Source organism: Poeciliopsis prolifica, unplaced genomic scaffold, assembly GCF_027474105.1.
Source record: "Poeciliopsis prolifica strain line A6 unplaced genomic scaffold, Auburn_PproV2 SCAFFOLD009, whole genome shotgun sequence".
Classification (NCBI taxonomy): domain Eukaryota; kingdom Metazoa; phylum Chordata; class Actinopteri; order Cyprinodontiformes; family Poeciliidae; genus Poeciliopsis; species Poeciliopsis prolifica.
This window is the reverse complement of record NW_026562384.1, coordinates 12,344,261-12,363,924: the sequence shown is the minus strand read 5'-3', so window position 1 is coordinate 12,363,924 and position 19,664 is coordinate 12,344,261. Positions and strand designations below refer to the sequence as shown.

Below are 19,664 nucleotides of genomic sequence, written 5' to 3'. Positions count from 1 at the left end.
TGATCTTTGGACCTGAAACATCCATGTCACCCTTGTGTTTGGGGCCTTTAAAGTTGAAATCCATATCTGGCATGGATACTTTTGGTCCAGATATGCTTGGCATGTGGAATTTGGGACCTTTCAATTTGGCATTTGGTCCCATAATGTCAAGGTCTGCTCCTTCAATATCAACATCTGGTGCTTTTACATCAATATCTGCTTTGGGTAGGTTTATATCAACATCTGGACCTTCTAGCTTGGGGCCTTTCAAACCAAATGAGGGCATCTTGAATTTAGGCATTTTCAGTCCACCTTTGGGACCCTCAATGTCAACATCAGGGCATTCAATGTCCACTTCTGGGCCTTTGAGATCTCCTTTAATCTTTGGCATTTTAACATCCACATCCCCTTCAACCTTTGGACCTTTCAGATTTATGTCAACATCTGGCATATCCACTTTTGGACCTTTCAAATTCAGTGAAGGCATTTTTATTTTAGGCATTTCAAATCCTCCTTTCGGTCCTTCAATATCAACTTCTGGACCTTTGATGTCTATTTCAGGTGTTTTGATGTCTCCTTTGATCTTTGGGCCTGAACCATCCATGTCACCTTTGAGTTTGGGGCCTTTCAAGTTGAAATCCACATCTGGCATGGATACTTTTGCTCCAGATATGGTTGGCATGTTTAATTTGGGACCTTTCAGTTTGGCATTTGGTCCCTTAATGTCAAGGTCTGCTCCTTCAATATCAACATCTGGTGCTTTCACATCAATATCTGCCTTGGGAGGTTGATGTCAACATCTGGACCTTCTAGCTTGGGGCCTTTCAAACCAAATGAGGGCATCTTGAATTTAGGCATTTTCAGTCCACCTTTGGGTCCCCCAATGTCAACATCAGGGCATTCAATGTCCACTTCTGGGCCTTTCAGATCTCCTTTAATCTTTGGCATTTTAACATCCACATCCCCTTCAACCTTAGGACCTTTCAGATTTATGTCAACATCTGGCATATCCACTTTTGGACCTTTCAAATTCAGTGAAGGCATTTTTATTTTAGGCATTTCAAATCCTCCTTTTGGTCCTTCAATATCAACTTCTGGACCTTTGATGTCTATTTCAGGTGTTTTGATGTCTCCTTTGATCTTTGGACCTGAAACATCCATGTCACCTTTGAGTTTGGGGCCTTTCAAGTTGAAATCCACATCTGGCATGGATACTTTTGGTCCAGATATGCTTGGCATGTTTAATTTGGGACCTTTCAGTTTGGCATTGGGTCCCTTAATGTCAAGGTCTGCTCCTTCAATATCAACATCTGGTGCTTTCACATCAATATCTGCCTTGGGGAGGTTGATGTCAACATCTGGACCTTCTAGCTTGGGGCCTTTCAAACCAAATGAGGGCATCTTGAATTTAGGCATTTTCAGTCCACCTTTGGAACCCTCAATGTCAATATCCGGACATTCAATGTCCACTTCTGGGCCTTTGAGATCTCCTTTAATCTTTGGCATTTTAACATCCACATCCCCTTCAACCTTAGGACCTTTCAGATTGATGTCAACATCTGGCATATCCACTTGTGGACCTTTAGATTCAGTGAAGGCATTTTTATTTTAGGCATTTCAAATCCTCCCTTGGGTCCTTCAATATCAACATCTGGACCTTTGATGTCTATTTCAGGTGTTTTGATGTCTCCTTTGATCTTTGGACCTGAACCATCCATGTCACCTTTGAGTTTGGGGCCTTTCAAGTTGAAATCCACATCTGGCATGGATATGGTTGGCATGTGGAATTTGGGACCTTTCAGTTTGGCATTCGTTCCCGTCATTTCAAGGTCTGCTCCTTCAATGTCAACATCTGGTGCTTTCACATCAATATCTGGCACAGAGACCTTTGGACTTGTAATTTTTGGCATTCTAAATTTTTTTCCTTTCACTTTTATGTTTGATCCCTGAACAGCAAGATCTTTTCCTTTTATGTTTAAATCTGCAGCTTTTGTGTCAATATTTGATTTAGGGAGATTGACATCAGCATCAACAGAATCTGCTTTAGATCCTTTGAAACTAAATGAGGGCATTTTGAATTTAGGCATCTTGAACCCACTTTTGTGCACCTCAATGTCAATGTTTGGGGCTTCAATGTCCACCTCTGGGCCTTTGAGATCTCCTTTGATCTTTGGCATTTTAACATCCACATCCCCTTCAACCTTAGGACCTTTCAGATTGATGTCAACATCTGGCATATCCACGTTTGGACCTTTCAAATTGAGTGATGGCATTTTTATTTTAGGCATTTCAAATCCTCCCTTTGGTCCTTCAATGTCAACTTCTGGTCCTTTGATGTCCGTTTCAGGATTTAATATCTCCTTTGATCTTTGGACCTGAAACATCCATGTCACCTTTGAGTTTGGGACCTTTCAAGTTGAAATCCACATCTGGCATGGATACTTTTGGTCCAGATATGCTTGGCATGTGGAATTTGGGACCTTTCAGTTTGGCATTTGGTCCCTTAATGTCAAGGTCTGCTCCTTCAATATCTACATCTGGTGCTTTCACATCAATATCTGCCTTGGGGAGGTCGATGTCAACATCTGGACCTTCTAGCTTGGGGCCTTTCAAACCAAATGAGGGCATCTTGAATTTAGGCATTTTCAGTCCACCTTTGGGACCCTCAATGTCAATATCTGGGCATTCAATGTCCACCTCTGGGCCTTTGAGATCTCCTTTAATCTTTGGCATTTTAACATCCACATCCCCTTCAACCTTAGGACCTTTCAATTTATGTCAACATCTGGCATATCCACTTTGGACCTTTCAAATTGAGTGATGGCATTTTTATTTTAGGCATTTCAAATCCTCCCTTTGGTCTTCAATATCAACATTTGGACCTTTGATGCATTTCAGGTGTTTTGATATCTCCTTTGATCTTTGGACCTGAAACATCCATGTCACCTTTGAGTTTGGGCCTTTCAAGTTGAAATCCACATCTGGCATGGATAGTTTTGGTCCAGATATGCTTGGCATGTTTAATTTGGGACCTTTCAGTTTGGCATTGGGTCCCTTAATGTCAAGGTCTGCTCCTTCAATATCAACTTCTGGTGCATTCACATCAATATCTGCCTTGGGGAGGTCGATGTCAACATCTGGACCTTCTAGCTTGGGGCCTTTCAAACCAAATGATGGCATCTTGAATTTAGGCATTTTCAGTCCACCTTTGGGACCCTCAATGTCAATGTCTGGGCATTCAATGTCCACCTCTGGGCCTTTGAGATCTCCTTTAATCTTTGGCATTTTAACATCCACATCTCCTTCAACCTTAGGACCTTTCAGATTGATGTCAACATCTGGCATATCCACGTTTGGACCTTTCAAGTTGAGTGAGGCATTTTTATTTTAGGCATTTCAAATCCTCCCTTTGGTCCTTCAATATCAACATTTGGAACTTTGATGTCTATTTCAGGTGTTTTGATGTCTCCTTTATCTTTGGACCTGAAACATCCATGTCACCTTTGAGTTTGGGGCCTTTCAAGTTGAAATCCACATCTGGCATGGATAGTTTTGGTCCAGATATGCTTGGCATGTGGAATTTGGGACCTTTCAGTTTGGCATTTGGTCCCTTAATGTCAAGGTCTGCTCCTTCTATATCTACATCTGGTGCTTTCACATCAAAATCTGCCTTGGGGAGGTTGATGTCAACATCCGGACCTTCTAGCTTGGGGCCTTTCAAACCAAAGGAGGGCATCTTGAATTTAGGCATTTTCAGTCCACCTTTGGGACCCTCAATGTCAACATCGGGGCATTCAATGTCCACTTCTGGGCCTTTCAGATCTCCTTTAATCTTTGGCATTTTAACATCCACATCTCCTTCAACCTTAGGACCTTTCAGATTGATGTCAACATCTGGCATATCCACGTTTGGACCTTTCAAGTTGAGTGATGGCATTTTTATTTTAGGCATTTCAAATCCTCCCTTTGGTCCTTCAATATCAACATTTGGAACTTTGATGTCTATTTCAGGTGTTTTGATGTCTCCTTTTATCTTTGGACCTGAAACATCCATGTCACCTTTGAGTTTGGGGCCTTTCAAGTTGAAATCCACATCTGGCATGGATACTTTTGGTCCAGATATGCTTGGCATGTGGAATTTGGGACCTTTCAGTTTGGCATTTGGTCCCTTAATGTCAAGGTCTGCTCCTTCAATATCTACATCTGGTGCTTTCACATCAATATCTGCCTTGGGGAGGTTGATGTCAACATCTGCACCTTCTAGCTTGGGGCCTTTCAAACCAAATGAGGGCATCTTGAATTTAGGCATTTTCAGTCCACCTTTGGGACCCTCAATGTCAATGTCTGGGCCTTCAATGTCCACGTCTGGGGCTTTGAGATCTCCTTTAATCTTTGGCATTTTAAGATCCAAATCCCCTTCAACCTTAGGACCTTTCATATTTATGTCAACATCTGGCATATCCACTTTTGGACCTTTTAAATTTAGTGAAGGCATTTTTATTTTAGGCATTTCAAATCCTCCCTTTGGTCCTTCAATGTCAACTTCTGGTCCTTTGATGTCCATTTCAGGGGATTTAATATCTCCTTTGATCTTTGGACCTGAAACATCCATGTCACCTTTGAGTTTGGGACCTTTCAAGTTGAAATCCAAATCTGGCATGGATACTTTTGGTCCAGATATGCTTGGCATGTGGAATTTGGGACCTTTCAGTTTGGCATTTGGTCCCTTAATGTCAAGGTCTGCTCCTTCAATATCTACATCTGGTGCTTTCACATCAATATCTGCCTTGGGGAGGTCGATGTCAACATCTGGACCTTCTAGCTTGGGGCCTTTCAAACCAAATGAGGGCATCTTGAATTTAGGCATTTTCAGTCCACCTTTGGGACCCTCAATGTCAATGTCTGGGCATTCAATGTCCACCTCTGGGCCTTTGAGATCTCCTTTAATCTTTGGCATTTTAACATCCACATCCCCTTCAACCTTAGGACCTTTCAAATTTATGTCAACATCTGGCATATCCACTTTTGGACCTTTCAAATTGAGTGATGGCATTTTTATTTTAGGCATTTCAAATCCTCCCTTTGGTCCTTCAATATCAACATTTGGACCTTTGATGTCTATTTCAGGTGTTTTGATATCTCCTTTGATCTTTGGACCTGAAACATCCATGTCACCTTTGAGTTTGGGGCCTTTCAAGTTGAAATCCACATCTGGCATGGATAGTTTTGGTCCAGATATGCTTGGCATGTGGAATTTGGGACCTTTCAGTTTGGCATTGGGTCCCTTAATGTCAAGGTCTGCTCCTTCAATATCTACATCTGGTGCTTTCACATCAATATCTGCCTTGGGGAGGTCGATGTCAACATCTGGACCTTCTAGCTTGGGGCCTTTCAAACCAAATGAGGGCATCTTGAATTTAGGCATTTTCAGTCCACCTTTGGGACCCTCAATGTCAATGTCTGGGCATTCAATGTCCACCTCTGGGCCTTTGAGATCTCCTTTAATCTTTGGCATTTTAACATCCACATCCCCTTCAACCTTAGGACCTTTAAATTTATGTCAACATCTGGCATATCCACGTTTGGACCTTTCAAATTGAGTGATGGCATTTTTATTTTAGGCATTTCAAATCCTCCCTTTGGTCCTTCAATATCAACAGTTGGACCTTTGATGTCTATTTCAGGTGTTTTGATGTCTCCTTTTATCTTTGGACCTGAAACATCCATGTCACCTTTGAGTTTGGGGCCTTTCAAGTTGAAATCCACATCTGGCATGGATAGTTTTGGTCCAGATATGCTTGGCATGTGGAATTTGGGACCTTTCAGTTTGGCATTTGGTCCCTTAATGTCAAGGTCTGCTCCTTCAATATCTACATTTGGTGCTTTCACATCAATATCTGCCTTGGGAGGCGATGTCAACATCTGGACCTTCTAGCTTGGGGCCTTTCAAACCAAATGAGGGCATCTTGAATTTAGGCATTTTCAGTCCACCTTTGGGACCCTCAATGTCAATGTCTGGGCATTCAATGTCCACCTCTGGGCCTTTGAGATCTCCTTTAATCTTTGGCATTTTAACATCCACATCCCTTCAACCATAGGACCTTTCAAATTTATGTCAACATCTGGCATATCCACGTTTGGACCTTTCAAATTGAGTGATGGCATTTTTATTTTAGGCATTTCAAATCCTCCCTTTGGTCCTTCGATATCAACATTTGGACCTTTGATGTCTATTTCAGGTGTTTTGATGTCTCCTTTTATCTTTGGACCTAAAACATCCATGTCACCTTTGAGTTTGGGGCCTTTCACGTTGAAATCCACATCAGGCATGGATAGTTTTGGTCCAGATATGCTTGGCATGTGGAATTTGGGACCTTTCAGTTTGGCATTTGGTCCCTTAATGTCAAGGTCTGCTCCTTCAATATCTACATCTGGAGTTTTCACATCAATATCTGCCTTGGGGAGGTTGATGTCAACATCTGGACCTTCTAGCTTGGGGCCTTTCAAGCCAAATGATGGCATCTTGAATTTAGGCATTTTCAGTCCACCTTTGGGACCCTCAATGCCAATGTCTGGGCATTCTATGTCCACCTCTGGGCCTTTGCGATCTTCTTTAATCTTTGGTATTTTAACATCCACATCCCCTTCAACCTTAGGACCTTTCAGATTTATGTCAACATCTGGCATATCCACTTTTGGACCTTTTAAATTTAGTGAAGGCATTTTTATTTTAGGCATTTCAAATCCTCCCTTTGGTCCTTCAATGTCAACTTCTGGTCCTTTGATGTCCATTTCAGGGGATTTAATATCTCCTTTGATCTTTGGACCTGAAACATCCATGTCACCTTTGAGTTTGGGGCCTTTCAAGTTGAAATCCACATCTGGCATGGATACTTTTGGTCCAGATATGCTTGGCATGTGGAATTTGGGACCTTTAAGTTTGGCATTTGGTCCCTTAATGTCAAGGTCTGCTCCTTCTATATCTACATCTGGTGCTTTCACATCAATATCTGCCTTGGGGAGGTTGATGTCAACATCTGCACCTTCTAGCTTGGGGCCTTTCAAACCAAATGAGGGCATCTTGAATTTAGGCATTTTCAGTCCACCTTTGGGACCCTCAATGTCAATGTCTGGGCATTCAATGTCCACCTCTGGGTCTTTGAGATCTCCTTTAATCTTTGGCATTTTAACATCCACATCCCCTTCAACCTTAGGACCTTTCAAATGTATGTCAACATCTGGCATATCCACGTTTGGACCTTTCAAATTGAGTGATGGCATTTTTATTTTAGGCATTTCAAATCCTCCCTTTGGTCCTTCAATATCAACATTTGGACCTTTGATGTCTATTTCAGGTGTTTTGATATCTCCTTTGATCTTTGGACCTGAAACATCCATGTCACCTTTGAGTTTCTGGCCTTTCAAGTTCAAATCCACATCTGGCATGGATAGTTTTGGTCCAGATATGCTTGGCATGTGGAATTTGGGACCTTTCAGTTTGGCATTTGGTCCCTTAATGTCAAGGTCTGCTCCTTCAATATCTACATCTGGTGTTTTCACATCAATATCTGCCTTGGGGAGGTTGATGTCAACATCTGGACCTTCTAGCTTGGGGCCTTTCAAACCAAATGATGGCATCTTGAATTTAGGCATTTTCAGTCCACCTTTGGGACCCTCAATTCCAATGTCTGGGCATTCAATGTCCACCTCTGGGCCTTTGAGATCTCCTTTAATCTTTGGCATTTTAACATCCACATCCCCTTCAACCTTAGGACCTTTCATATTTATGTCAACATCTGGCATATCCACTTTTGGACCTTTTAAATTTAGTGAAGGCATTTTTATTTTAGGCATTTCAGTTCCTCCCTTTGATCCTTCAATATCAACATTTGGAACTTTGATGTCTATATCAGGTGTTTTGATGTCTCCTTTGATCTTTGGACCTGAAACATCCATGTCACCTTTGAGTTTGGGGCCTTTCAAGTTGAAATCCACATCTGGCATGGATAGTTTTGGTCCAGATATGCTTGGCATGTTTAATTTGGGACCTTTCAGTTTTGCATTTGGTCCCTTAATGTCAAGGTCTGCTCCTTCAATATCAACATCTGGTGTTTTCACATCAATATCTGCCTTGGGGAGGTTCATGTCAACATCTGGACCTTCTAGCTTGGGGCCTTTCAAACCAAATGAGGGCATCTTGAATTTAGGCATTTTCAGTCCACCTTTGGGACCCTCAATGTCAACATCAGGGCATTCTATGTCCACTTCTGGGCCTTTCAGATCTCCTTTAATCTTTGGCATTTTAACATCCACATCCCCTTCAACCTTAGGACCTTTCAGATTTATGTCAACATCTGGCATATCCACTTTTGGACCTTTCAAATTCAGTGAAGGCTTTTTTATTTTAGGCATTTCAAATCCTCCTTTTGGTCCTGCAATATCAACTTCTGGACCTTTGATGTCTATTTCAGGTGTTTTGATATCTCCTTTGATCTTTGGACCTGAAACATCCATGTCACCTTTGAGTTTTGGGCCTTTCAAGTTGAAATCCACATCTGGCATGGATAGTTTCGGTCCAGATATGCTTGGCATGTTTAATTTGGGACCTTTCAGTTTGGCATTTGGTCCCTTAATGTCAAGGTCTGCTCCTTCAATATCAATATCTAGTGCTTTCACATCAATATCTGCCTTGGGGAGGTTGATGTCAACATCTGGACCTTCTAGCTTGGGGCCTTTCAAACCAAATGAGGGCATCTTGAATTTGGGCATTTTCAGTCCACCTTTGGAACCCTCAATGTCAACATCGGGGCATTCAATGTCCACTTCTGGGCCTTTGAGATCTCCTTTAATCTTTGGCATTTTAACATCCACATCCCCTTCAACCTTAGGACCTTTCAGATTGATGTCAACATCTGGCATATCCACTTTTGGACCTTTTAAATTTAGTGAAGGCATTTTTATTTTAGGCATTTCAAATCCTCCCTTTGGTCCTTCACTATCAACAGTTGGACCTTTGATGTCTATTTCAGGTGTTTTGATATCTCCTTTGATCTTTGGACCTGAAACATCCATGTCACCTTTGAGATTGGGGCCTTTCAAGTTGAAATCCACATCTGGCATGGATACTTTTGGGCCAGATATGCTTGGCATGTGGAATTTGGGACCTTTCAGTTTGGCATTTGGTCCCTTAATGTCAAGGTCTGCTCCTTCAATATCTACATCTGGTGCTTTCACATCAATATCTGCCTTGGGAAGGCTGATGTCAACATCTGGACCTTCTAGTTTGGGGCCTTTCAAACCAAATGAGGGCATCTTGAATTTAGGCATTTTCAGTCCACCTTTGGGACCCTCAATGTCAATGTCTGGGCATTCAATGTCCACCTCTGGGCCTTTGAGATCTCCTTTAATCTTTGGCATTTTAACATCCACATCCCCTTCAACCTTAGGACCTTTCAGATTTATGTCAACATCTGGCATATCCACTTTTGGACCTTTCAAATTCAGTGAAGGCATTTTTATTTTAGGCATTTCAAATCCTCCTTTTGGTCCTGCAATATCAACTTCTGGACCTTTGATGTCTATTTCAGGTGTTTTGATATCTCCTTTGATCTTTGGACCTGAAACATCCATGTCACCTTTGAGTTTGGGGCTTTTCAAGTTGAAATCCACATCTGGCATGGATAGTTTCGGTCCAGATATGCTTGGCATGTTTAATTTGGGACCTTTCAGTTTGGCATTTGGTCCCTTAATGTCAAGGTCTGCTCCTTCGATATCAACATCTGGTGCTTTCACATCAATATCTGCCTTGGGGAGGTTGATGTCAACATCTGGACCTTCTAGCTTGGGGCCTTTCAAACCAAATGAGGGCATCTTGAATTTAGGCATTTTCAGTCCACCTTTGGAACCATCAAAGTCAACATCTGGGCCTCCAATGTCCACCTCTGGTCCTTTGAGATCTCCTTTATTCTTTGGCATTTTAACATCCACATCTCCTTCAACCTTAGGACCTTTCAGATTTATGTCAACATCTGGCATATCCACTTTTGGACCTTTTAAATTTATTGAAGGCATTTTTATTTTAGACACTTCAAATCCTCCCTTTGGTCCTTCAATGTCAACATCTGGACCTTTCATGTCTATTTCAGGTTTTTTGATGTCTCCTTTGATCTTTGGACCTGAAACATCCATGTCACCTTTGAGTTTGGGGCCTTTCAAGTTGAAATCCACATCTGGCATGGATACTTTTGGTCCAGATATGCTTGGCATGTTTAATTTGGGACCTTTCAGTTTGGCATTTGGTCCCTTAATGTCAAGGTCTGCTCCTTCAATATCAACATCTGGTGCTTTCACATCAATATCTGCCTTGGGGAGGTTGATGTCAACATCGGACCTTCTAGCTTGGGGCCTTTCAAACCAAATGAGGGCATCTTGAATTTAGGCATTTTCAGTCCACCTTTGGAACCATCAAAGTCAACATCTGGGCCTTCAATGTCCACCTCTGGGCCTTTGAGATCTCCTTTAATCTTTGGCATTTTAACATCCACATCCCCTTCAACGTTAGGACCTTTTAGATTTATGTCAACATCTGGAACATCACCCTTTGAACCTTTCAAATTCAGTGAAGGCATTTTTATTTTAGGCATTTCAAATCCTCCCTTTGTTCCTTTAATATCAACTTCTTGACCTTTGATGTCTATATCAGGTGTTTTGATGTCTTCTTTGAACTTTGGACCTGAAACATCCATGTCACCTTTGAGTTTTGGGCCTTTCAAGTTGACATCCACATCTGGCATGGATACTTTTGTTCCAGATAAGCTAGGTTTGTTGAATTTTAATCCTTTTAGATTTGCATCTGGTCCTTCAATGTCAAGGTCTGCTCCCTCAATTTCAACACCCAGTGCTTTCATATCAATATCTGTCTTGGGGAGGTTGATGTCAACATCTGGACCTTCTAATTTGCGGCCTTTTAAACCAAATGAGGACATCTTGAATTTAGGCATTTTCAGTCCACCTTTGGGACCCTCAATGTCAATGTCTGGGCATTCAATGTCCATCTCTGGGCCTTTGAGATCTCCTTTAATCTTTGGCATTTTAACATCCACATCCCCTTCAACCTTAGGACCTTTCAGATTTATGTCAATATCTGGCATATCCACTTTTGGACCTTTCAAATTCAGTGAAGGCATTTTTATTTTAGGCATTTCACATCCCCCCTTTGTTCCTTCTTTATCAACTTGTGGACCTTTGATGTCAATTTCAGGTGATTTAATATGTCTTTTAATTTTCTGACTGGAAACATCAGTGTCACCTTTGAACTCTGGGCCTTTCAAGTTGAAATCCACATCTGACATGGATTTTTCTTGTCCAGATATTCTAGGCATGTTAAATTTGAACCCTTTCAGATTTTCAGCTGGTCCCTTAATATCAACATCAGGTGCTTTCACATCAGTGTCTGTTTTAGGAAGGTCAATGTCAGCAACTTTGAAATTTACTGTTGTCATTTTCATTTTAGACGTGCCAATTTCTCCCTTTGTTCCTTCAACTTCAACAACTGGTGCCTTAATGTCAATTTTAGGTGATTTGATATCTGTTTTTATCTTTGGGTGCGAAACATCCATGTCAGCTTTGACTTTTGGGCCTTTCAGGTTGATATCTACATCTGGTATGGACATTTTTGTTCCAGATTTGCTGTGTAATGTTAGGACTGGTGCTTCCACTTCTGTATATTTTGCGTCTTTTCTTCCGGCTTCTTCTGTCCTTACACTTTCTACATCCTTATTACCTTTGATTGTTGAACCTTTCAAGTTCAGATTCATCTCAGGCATTCTTTCATCAACTCCTACCTTTGAATCTGACATGTTTGCTTTGCCTTTACTTGAGTTTATCTCTGTTATGTTTTGTGTTTTGTAATGAAAGCCATCATTATCCTTTACCTGAGATTTATCAATGCCTGTATCCATTTTTTGATATTTCATGGCTTCTTCTGAGCTTCCATGACTAGTGGTCTTTAATGATGATGTGTTTATATGTGGTAATTTTAAATCACCTTCTTTTCTTTCAGTGTTTATGTCAGGACATCTAAACTCTACTTTTGTTGCTGTTGGAACTCCCTCATCTTTTTCCCCACTTTTTGGCTTTGCACTTGGAAAACTAGTTTGCATACTTTTCAACGAATGTCTGTCTGGGTGTGAAGAATAAGCAGTGTCGGAATTAGTTTCTGTAACAAGTGATATCGTTCCAGAATCAGCAGAATTTCCAACTGTTTTAACATCAAAATAACTTGATCCCTTGTTTAGGTGGAGGGATGTGTCTCCAGATGTTCTCTGGATCTTAATGTCTTCTTGTGGCAGAGACAGACTAGCTGATTTCTTGTTTTCATCATTTGTGGATAATTCTGCATCTGCTGACCCTCCTACTGTAACAACCTTTACAAAAGTGCTTTTACTTTCACCGGACATAGTCTGTTTTTCAGACTCATCTATTCCTCCAGCGTTCTGTTCTTCACTTTCTCTTAAAATTTTAGTGCCCTCGTGACCTATAGCTCCAAACCTAGGTTCTTTAAATCTGAGGTCCGTACTTAGTTCTGTTCCCTCTCTTATAATTGTCTTTGACTGATCTCCACTTGTATGTGTTTCTGTTGAGCTACCTTTTACACCAGTATAGGTGACATTGCATGACTCAAAAACACCCTCTTCTCCCACTCCTTTCACTGTAGGACTGCCATGCAATATTCTGACACGAGGAGAGCCATCTCCAGATTCATGCCATTGTCCCTTGAAGTCTGGGCTTGAAAGTTCTAGTTTCTCACCTATCCCACTTGGCATATCCACTGTGTAAGTAGTGATGCGGCGAGTGATGGTTGTAATAGTACTGCCATCACTGCTAGTACTGCTGTGTCGCTCTGTACGAACATCCACTCCTTCTGCAAGATCTTCAGACTTCAGCCTTGGTTTAATCTTCTTTGTGTATATTCTCTTGTAGTCCTCATCATCTCCACTCTGTATCAACATACATCATGTTTGTTAAAATATTAAGTTGTATTACAAACTGTGTAATGTATATTTTATCCATTTGATAATCGTAGTATTTCTAAGCAAATTCAAACTTTTGGTTTTAGATAACTTACGAGAATGATTTCTGGACTTGATGCTCCAAACTGCGATTTCCCTTCCCATGTGAGGGTGCCCATTGGAGAACGACATGGTGTGCTCAAGGGTGAGTAGCATGGGGATTTGTCTCCTTTGTTTTGTAGTTTCAGTCCAACTTTGTGTTTGTTCAATGTTTTCAGTAACTCTGCTGTCTCTTCGGAGCTCATATTTTCAAAGTAGATAGTTGCACCCACAATCTGATCGCCTGCAAATTGAGTATAGATATTTGTTATGAATTAATCTTATAAACAAAATAGATGGTGAAAAAAGATCTCATATTTTACTAAAGACATCAAATATAGTGTACTACCTTCATATACTTTTCCAGATCGTGCTGCTGGTGACTCTCCTTTTACCTCCTTGACGAGGAGCTCCCCTCCACTTGTGTGTTCGATGGTCAAGCCAGTTTTGTCTGGGCCCTCCCAGTCTTGAAAGAGCACTTCCCTGGTGTCCTCTTCGTCAGCCATCTATAAAAGTAAACATTTTGTAAAAAAAAAAGTGGGGCAAAATGCATTTGGTTGCAACATTTGATAACTAACTTCCTGTGGAATACAGTTTTACATATTGCAGGTGAAATTTCCAAAATGGACAGAAATTATCTTTATAATAATAGCAAGTGTTCCACAGTGCATACTGAAGTTTTAGAATGTTTACATAAAAAGTATACAAAAATACATTTTTTGATTACGTTTTCAGGAACAAAGAAAGCCTGAAATGTAATTTTTCAGATTTTCTGTGTTCCTCTAGCTTTTACAAGCTAAGTTTTATTTTTAATAAATTTGGATTTGGAAGTATAGATTTAGAGTTTAGCTGCAAGAAAATAAATCACATTCTCTTGGGGGTTGTGGTGATATGTGATGCTGATGACTGAAAATGGTGGTAGGCTAAAAGGCTGTACATGGTTGAGGCAAACTGTTGAAAACTATTCTCATTATTGCAGCTGTGTGACAAAAATCACGTCATTTTGTTCTCAGCCTCATGTTGTCCGCCCTTTCTTGTCACAACTGCCCTAACTAACTCCTGAAAGTGCATACTGAAGCATTAAATGTCCCGTGCTCGGTTCTGGTCCAACGTAGTGGGCGAACAGCTGTTCTTTTTTCTAACATGGAAAGTAAAATGAGATTTTCCAGCTTATCAATCATTATTTCCTCCTCTGAATTTTTGTCAGAGTCGATCCTCTCTCCCATGACTGCTGTTGATACAGTACCTTTGTAAACCAGACACATGGAAAAACACTATAATGTTACTGCAGCAGTTAATGAAAATCCATACTGAATTTGTAAGTTAACGAGTAATTTTCCGTCTTTGATGCGGCTTCTTTAAACGATGATGGAAATCTGATGGCCATCCATTATTTGACAGATTACACACCTAAGCACTTGGTGCAGCTGCACAGACAGTTTCAGACAGAATATTGTAGTCATTAACTCAATCAATAGGCTCTACACTAAATTTACATCAAAGTATCATGTCTGATCTTGACTTTTTCTGAGAACTGACGGTGGCACATTGAAGAGTTCTTGACAAGAGGCTTCATTGACATGCAATGCTGGTAAGGCAGTGACGTGACTTAATCAAAATCAGATAAATGAATGAAGACCACATACATGTTTACATAAGGAAATTTCACGCATTCGGACAACGCTGGAGGGCAAAAAGACAATTCTTTTATATGCCATCCATAGCCATGCTGCTTTGAGTTAATGGAATAATAATTCCATTAATAATAATTCCATTAACTCAATGAAACTTGGAAATTTAAGTATTATTAATACTATGCTACTATGCTAATATGCTCCACAGCAAAAGGGAAAAACCGTTGAAGTACAACTCAAAACCACGTCTTTCTCGCTCTCTGCATTGGCCGGGCCACACACACACACACACGCATACACACGCACACACACACACAGACACACAGACTCGTTGCCATAGCAACTGACAACAACGCCTCTTAAACACACTGAAATATTTCCCACACAAAGCAGAACATTCAGTCTGTTGCAGTAGTTTGGTTTTAGGCTCAGTGTTTATTTTGCGATTATTAATAAGTGACTGCTGTCATGTTTATTATGGTGTCATGACAGTCTTATTCACAACCCATCATATAAACTGTTACCGAACTAATTAACTGGAAATAAATACAAAAACAGTTGATAATAATCAAATAACTGTAAAATTTCAAGCTGACATTTTAGGCTGTGACTACACACTTTTTTTTTGTTTTTCAAAATTGCCTTTAAAATAATTGCAAAGCATGTTACCTTGATTTTGTTTTCCTCTAAACCAGTCCTAGTGGGAGGAAAATGTTGTTGTTGTTGTTGTTTTCCTATATAACAAATACAAAAACAAAACAAAAGCACAATAAATAATTAAAACAATTTCTCTATGAAAATAACTCATCATGACTGAAGATAATAATATATAAGACCCATGTATGAACACTAGATGGTGATAAAACTCAATTGACAACATAGCTTCCACTACCTCCAAAAACCATATTGGCAACTCCCTCTTTTTAGAATGGTGTTAGGGTATGTTTTGTAAATGTCTCAGACCACACCCTGCCCTGAGGAAAGCAAGCAAATCCTGTGCCTACACACTAGCTTCAAAGTCAGTAGAAGGAACAATGATGGTATCTAGCTTTATGAAAACATATGCTGCAGAAAGCTGAACAAAAAACACATACATTTTTATGTTGCAAGCTATTATTAAAAGTAAATGTTCACACTGACAAACAACAAAGTGGAAAACTACTATAAATTCAAAAGTACTGTACATCGAAAATTGTCTCAGTCTCTTTACTAAGAGTTTCTTTACAAAGACTGCCTTCCAGTCTTTCAGTAAACATCAGCTTACACTGTTCTCTGTATTTCTGTCTTAACACCCAATTTGTGTTTCCTAAACCCAAGGTCATTCAAGAAAATGGCAGGATATTTAGAGAGATGTGTTTCTTTTCAAGTAAACTGAGTAACGCTCCGCCTTTTTAATCTGTCACACGAGGGGAGATTCTGAAGATGAAACCACTACACAGCTAAAGTAAGATCATACATTTCCCAAAAACATCTTCCACATCTGAACATTCTTACGAAAATATTTGTTATGTTGATGAGACAAAAGTGGAACTTCTTGCAATGGGTGCATCCTTTGACATCTGGTGTATCACTAACAATATTTCAGTCCTGTAGGATTTTAACAGCAAGTCGTATCTGTTAAGCCATGAATTGTACTATCTTCTAAAATATCCCAAAGGAGCTTGTGTGGTGATTAGAAACACACCAGTAAGTCTATTTCTGATTTAAGGTCTTTGAAGTGACCTCGCCAAATTCTGGACTTATACCTTTTGGGTCCTATCCCATGACTCTAAACAGCTCTGTCGCTTTAGAAAACATCCCAGTACTGAAAGAAGAGTTATTTCACAGCAATGCAAAAGACTCATTGCCAGTTATCAAAAATTCATAATAAAAGTTATTGCTGCCAAGGATAACTATCAGTTATTATATATCAGGCATAACTACATTTTTACATAAAGTCAGTTTAGATTGGATTGCTTTTTCATTTCCGAAGTTCATTTATCAAATGAAAACAGCATTTCGACCTGTAATGTAATCTTTATCTGATATTAAATACTTTTATAATCTTAAAGATTATAGGCTTATGAGAAATATATGATAATGAAATCTAATGTGTAACCTTGGTTATCTAGCTGTCCAAGGGTAAAGACACAACGTAACAAGTCAATAAATAGACTGGTTTTGTGTAATTGGGGACACAGGGGGACATGTGCAATGCTTTGAGGTAATATTAAACCCTGTTAACCTCTGTATCTGGAATAGCTTTTTCCCAATACTTTATAGACTGCACAACACACTGAGCATTATAACTTAGTGAAGAGTGGGAGAGTTCATGGCAAAGATCCGGACAACCGAATGTAGGTAACTAAAAGTAAAACGTTTCTTTCCTCTTCATATTTTTATCTCACAATGTTTCTGTGTGACCCATTTAAAGCTTGAAAGACAAATCAGTGAAGACCTCAAACTATAACTTAGTAAGCATGAATTTATCTGTCTGTCGAATGACTACAAAGAGAAGCAACATCGCCTTATATACAATTTTAGCGAATTAATTTTAGTGAAGCATACCTGCTTAAAATGAATGTACCAATTTGTTTCCTTCAAAATAAACCCAAAATGCAAAGGAGCAAGTGGAGTTTAGTCCCCTTCTATTTTTCTTTCATTAATAACCAAACACAGCCTCAGGTATCCTTCCTTTGCCCACCTTTAGTATAGGTTTAAAAATTTCATCAAATGGTTTGAAAATGACAATAAGCAATAAAATTGATGCAGCAAAATCAGATGATTAGTTCTAGCCTGTGCAGCAAACAGCTGCTGAATAACTATGGCTTTGTTCTCAAAATCATAAGACAAGCCTTGAGTGGATGACTCAAACAACTCAGACAACATGACAATCAACTTTACTTTCTCTACTTATGAATAGATATGTGTTTTTCAATTTGTAACTTTGAAGTAAACCATGAAGGATCTGAAAATAAGGACAGAGGGACTCAGACAAGCTTGTCTGTCATGTTTTATTACAGTCTGGTATGTGTGTTGGGAAAAGGGGGCGTGGAGAACACGGCAGACTAAAGCCGCTCATAATAAAGCAAACCACAAAACATTTCTGGGTGTCCATGCCTTTCTGCTGACCCACAAGATGTTGCGGATATTTTGATTTAGATTTTTTTTTCCTACCAAGTAAACAGCACAAGCTTGGCAGGCTTTTGAGTGAAGTGTTTCATAAGAAGGCTTAGAGTAGAACAGGTGGTCTCTTGCAGAGGAGCCAAATGTCAGGCTGCAAGATTCTGCACAGCTGAACAGAGCGGGCATGACCAGTAAGGTTCAAATGCAGCCTTGCAACTGATATTCCAGAAGCAGTTTTGAGTCCAGTCACATGACGTATTGTTGGAGTGGTGTAATGTCCAATATGTAAGTTAGCTGTCTTTATTGTGTGGTGTGTGAGGACACTTACCTTGGATTGCTCAAGCTAATCCAAGAGCTTCACTCTGCTTCTTGTGTTCTTCTTTTTTGACTTCTGTTGAGAGGAACACAAACACAGAATTGGGATTTAATATGTAATTTGTGAATATACTTCTAGATAATGTTAAGACCACAGAGAAAAAAACATCAGTTTTTTTACACAGTGAGATGCCTTTGTTCAGTTAAACTGTTAAAAATTGTCAGTCTACCAAGATATGTCTCGATAACAGACACAAATGTTTAAGTTCATTCTTAATTATTCATTAGTGAATTATTCATACTAAATGAATCTGATGCTTCATCTCCAATCAGACTCTAAAGACTTTCATACTTCACCAATCAGAGACAGCAATGTTTACCCATATAAGTAATTGTGCAAGACTGTCTATAAGTAAATAAATCTAATTATCTGCATGGTCTGGCCTTCAAGGGGAAACAAATAGATAGGTTTCTACCCTTTCCGCCTAATAACTAAGGTAAAGTTTGAAACTAAACTTAACATTTTCAGTTCTGTTCTTTCTCTTGGGTTGTGACTACGAAATAGAAAACCACCAAAGGTCTGTCACAGACTGCATGCTAGGGAAAAAAAGCAATTGTTGTAGGAGTTGCATTTATCATTCGGATCCTGATCTTCCGTAAGCAGGCCTGGTCTGTCTTACTTCTACCCGCTGCAACTGGCCTGACTTTTTAAAGGTCTTGTGTGGATTATTGTGTCAAGCTAGTGGCATATTGTGAAACAAAGCCTCCATTTTGTCAGTCAGAGAACAAACAGAACCAGACTTGATGTGAGTGTAGAAAGGCATCTACCAGTGGGAACATGTCGATCAGGATAAATAGCTCCCTAGCCCTCTCATTAACTTTCTCCTGCACAACACCCTATTTTTAATATGCACTAAAGTCTCCATTACTTTGATGCTAAATAACAGGGTTTATCAGATAGAAGCATTTTCTCAGTAGTCTGTGTATTACTTGTGTGTGTAATATACAGCAATAAAGATAAGGAAAGTAAAAGTGTTGTTTAAAATTAAGATTACATATATAGTTTTTTTTCTTGTTTGTTTTTGAACGTGACTCATATTGGAATAGCTGAGTTCAACACATAGAGTTCTCAATTGTTTGTGTTGGGAGACTGGCAGCACGGCAGCTGTGTATACTTTACAGTCTATCCTCTTGCTACTGCTGGGGATTTATCAGACTGGCCTGACAGAAGTCATTCAGGTACGTCCTGACTGAAATTTTTGAATGGTCATAGAAGCAATCCGACACGTACGATGAGACAGAAGCAAGCTGGATAACTAAGATACAAAGAGGTTGCCACACCTTCTTACCCTTGGTAGCACTCTAGACATAACTACTGGTGTGGCCTTCAGTAGTGAGAATAGTCTCATGAATACTAATGCAACTACACATACAAATAATACATTATACATGTGGGACGAAGAACAGGTTGCTTTGCCTATACGTCTTGCTTATGGAGTGAGATACTCACTGTGCAACCCCA

The 19,664-nt window shown here is 39.8% G+C and overlaps 1 protein-coding gene and 1 long non-coding RNA gene across 2 annotated transcripts in view; one reads left to right on the top strand and one right to left on the bottom strand.

Annotated features, from left to right (window-relative positions):
- Nucleotides 1-19,664, bottom strand: part of ahnak (AHNAK nucleoprotein) — a 29,535-nt gene that overhangs the window by 4,344 nt on the left and 5,527 nt on the right. Inside the window, 19 exon segments of the mRNA XM_055034601.1 lie at nucleotides 1-765; nucleotides 768-1,563; nucleotides 1,566-2,328; nucleotides 2,330-2,750; nucleotides 2,753-2,776; nucleotides 2,779-2,838; nucleotides 2,841-2,869; nucleotides 2,871-2,934; nucleotides 2,937-3,350; nucleotides 3,353-3,451; nucleotides 3,454-5,532; nucleotides 5,535-5,887; nucleotides 5,889-6,066; nucleotides 6,069-10,364; nucleotides 10,367-12,977; nucleotides 13,106-13,332; nucleotides 13,438-13,594; nucleotides 15,392-15,456; nucleotides 18,156-18,218. Coding sequence (XP_054890576.1) covers nucleotides 1-765; nucleotides 768-1,563; nucleotides 1,566-2,328; nucleotides 2,330-2,750; nucleotides 2,753-2,776; nucleotides 2,779-2,838; nucleotides 2,841-2,869; nucleotides 2,871-2,934; nucleotides 2,937-3,350; nucleotides 3,353-3,451; nucleotides 3,454-5,532; nucleotides 5,535-5,887; nucleotides 5,889-6,066; nucleotides 6,069-10,364; nucleotides 10,367-12,977; nucleotides 13,106-13,332; nucleotides 13,438-13,594 — 13,336 coding nt within the window. The 5' untranslated portion in view covers nucleotides 15,392-15,456; nucleotides 18,156-18,218.
- LOC129362838 (uncharacterized) overlaps nucleotides 1-19,664 on the top strand; it is a 35,691-nt gene that overhangs the window by 14,506 nt on the left and 1,521 nt on the right. The window contains exon 2 of the long non-coding RNA XR_008606274.1: nucleotides 13,097-13,194. This is a non-coding gene — a long non-coding RNA (uncharacterized LOC129362838). The remainder of the gene's footprint in view (nucleotides 1-13,096; nucleotides 13,195-19,664) is intronic.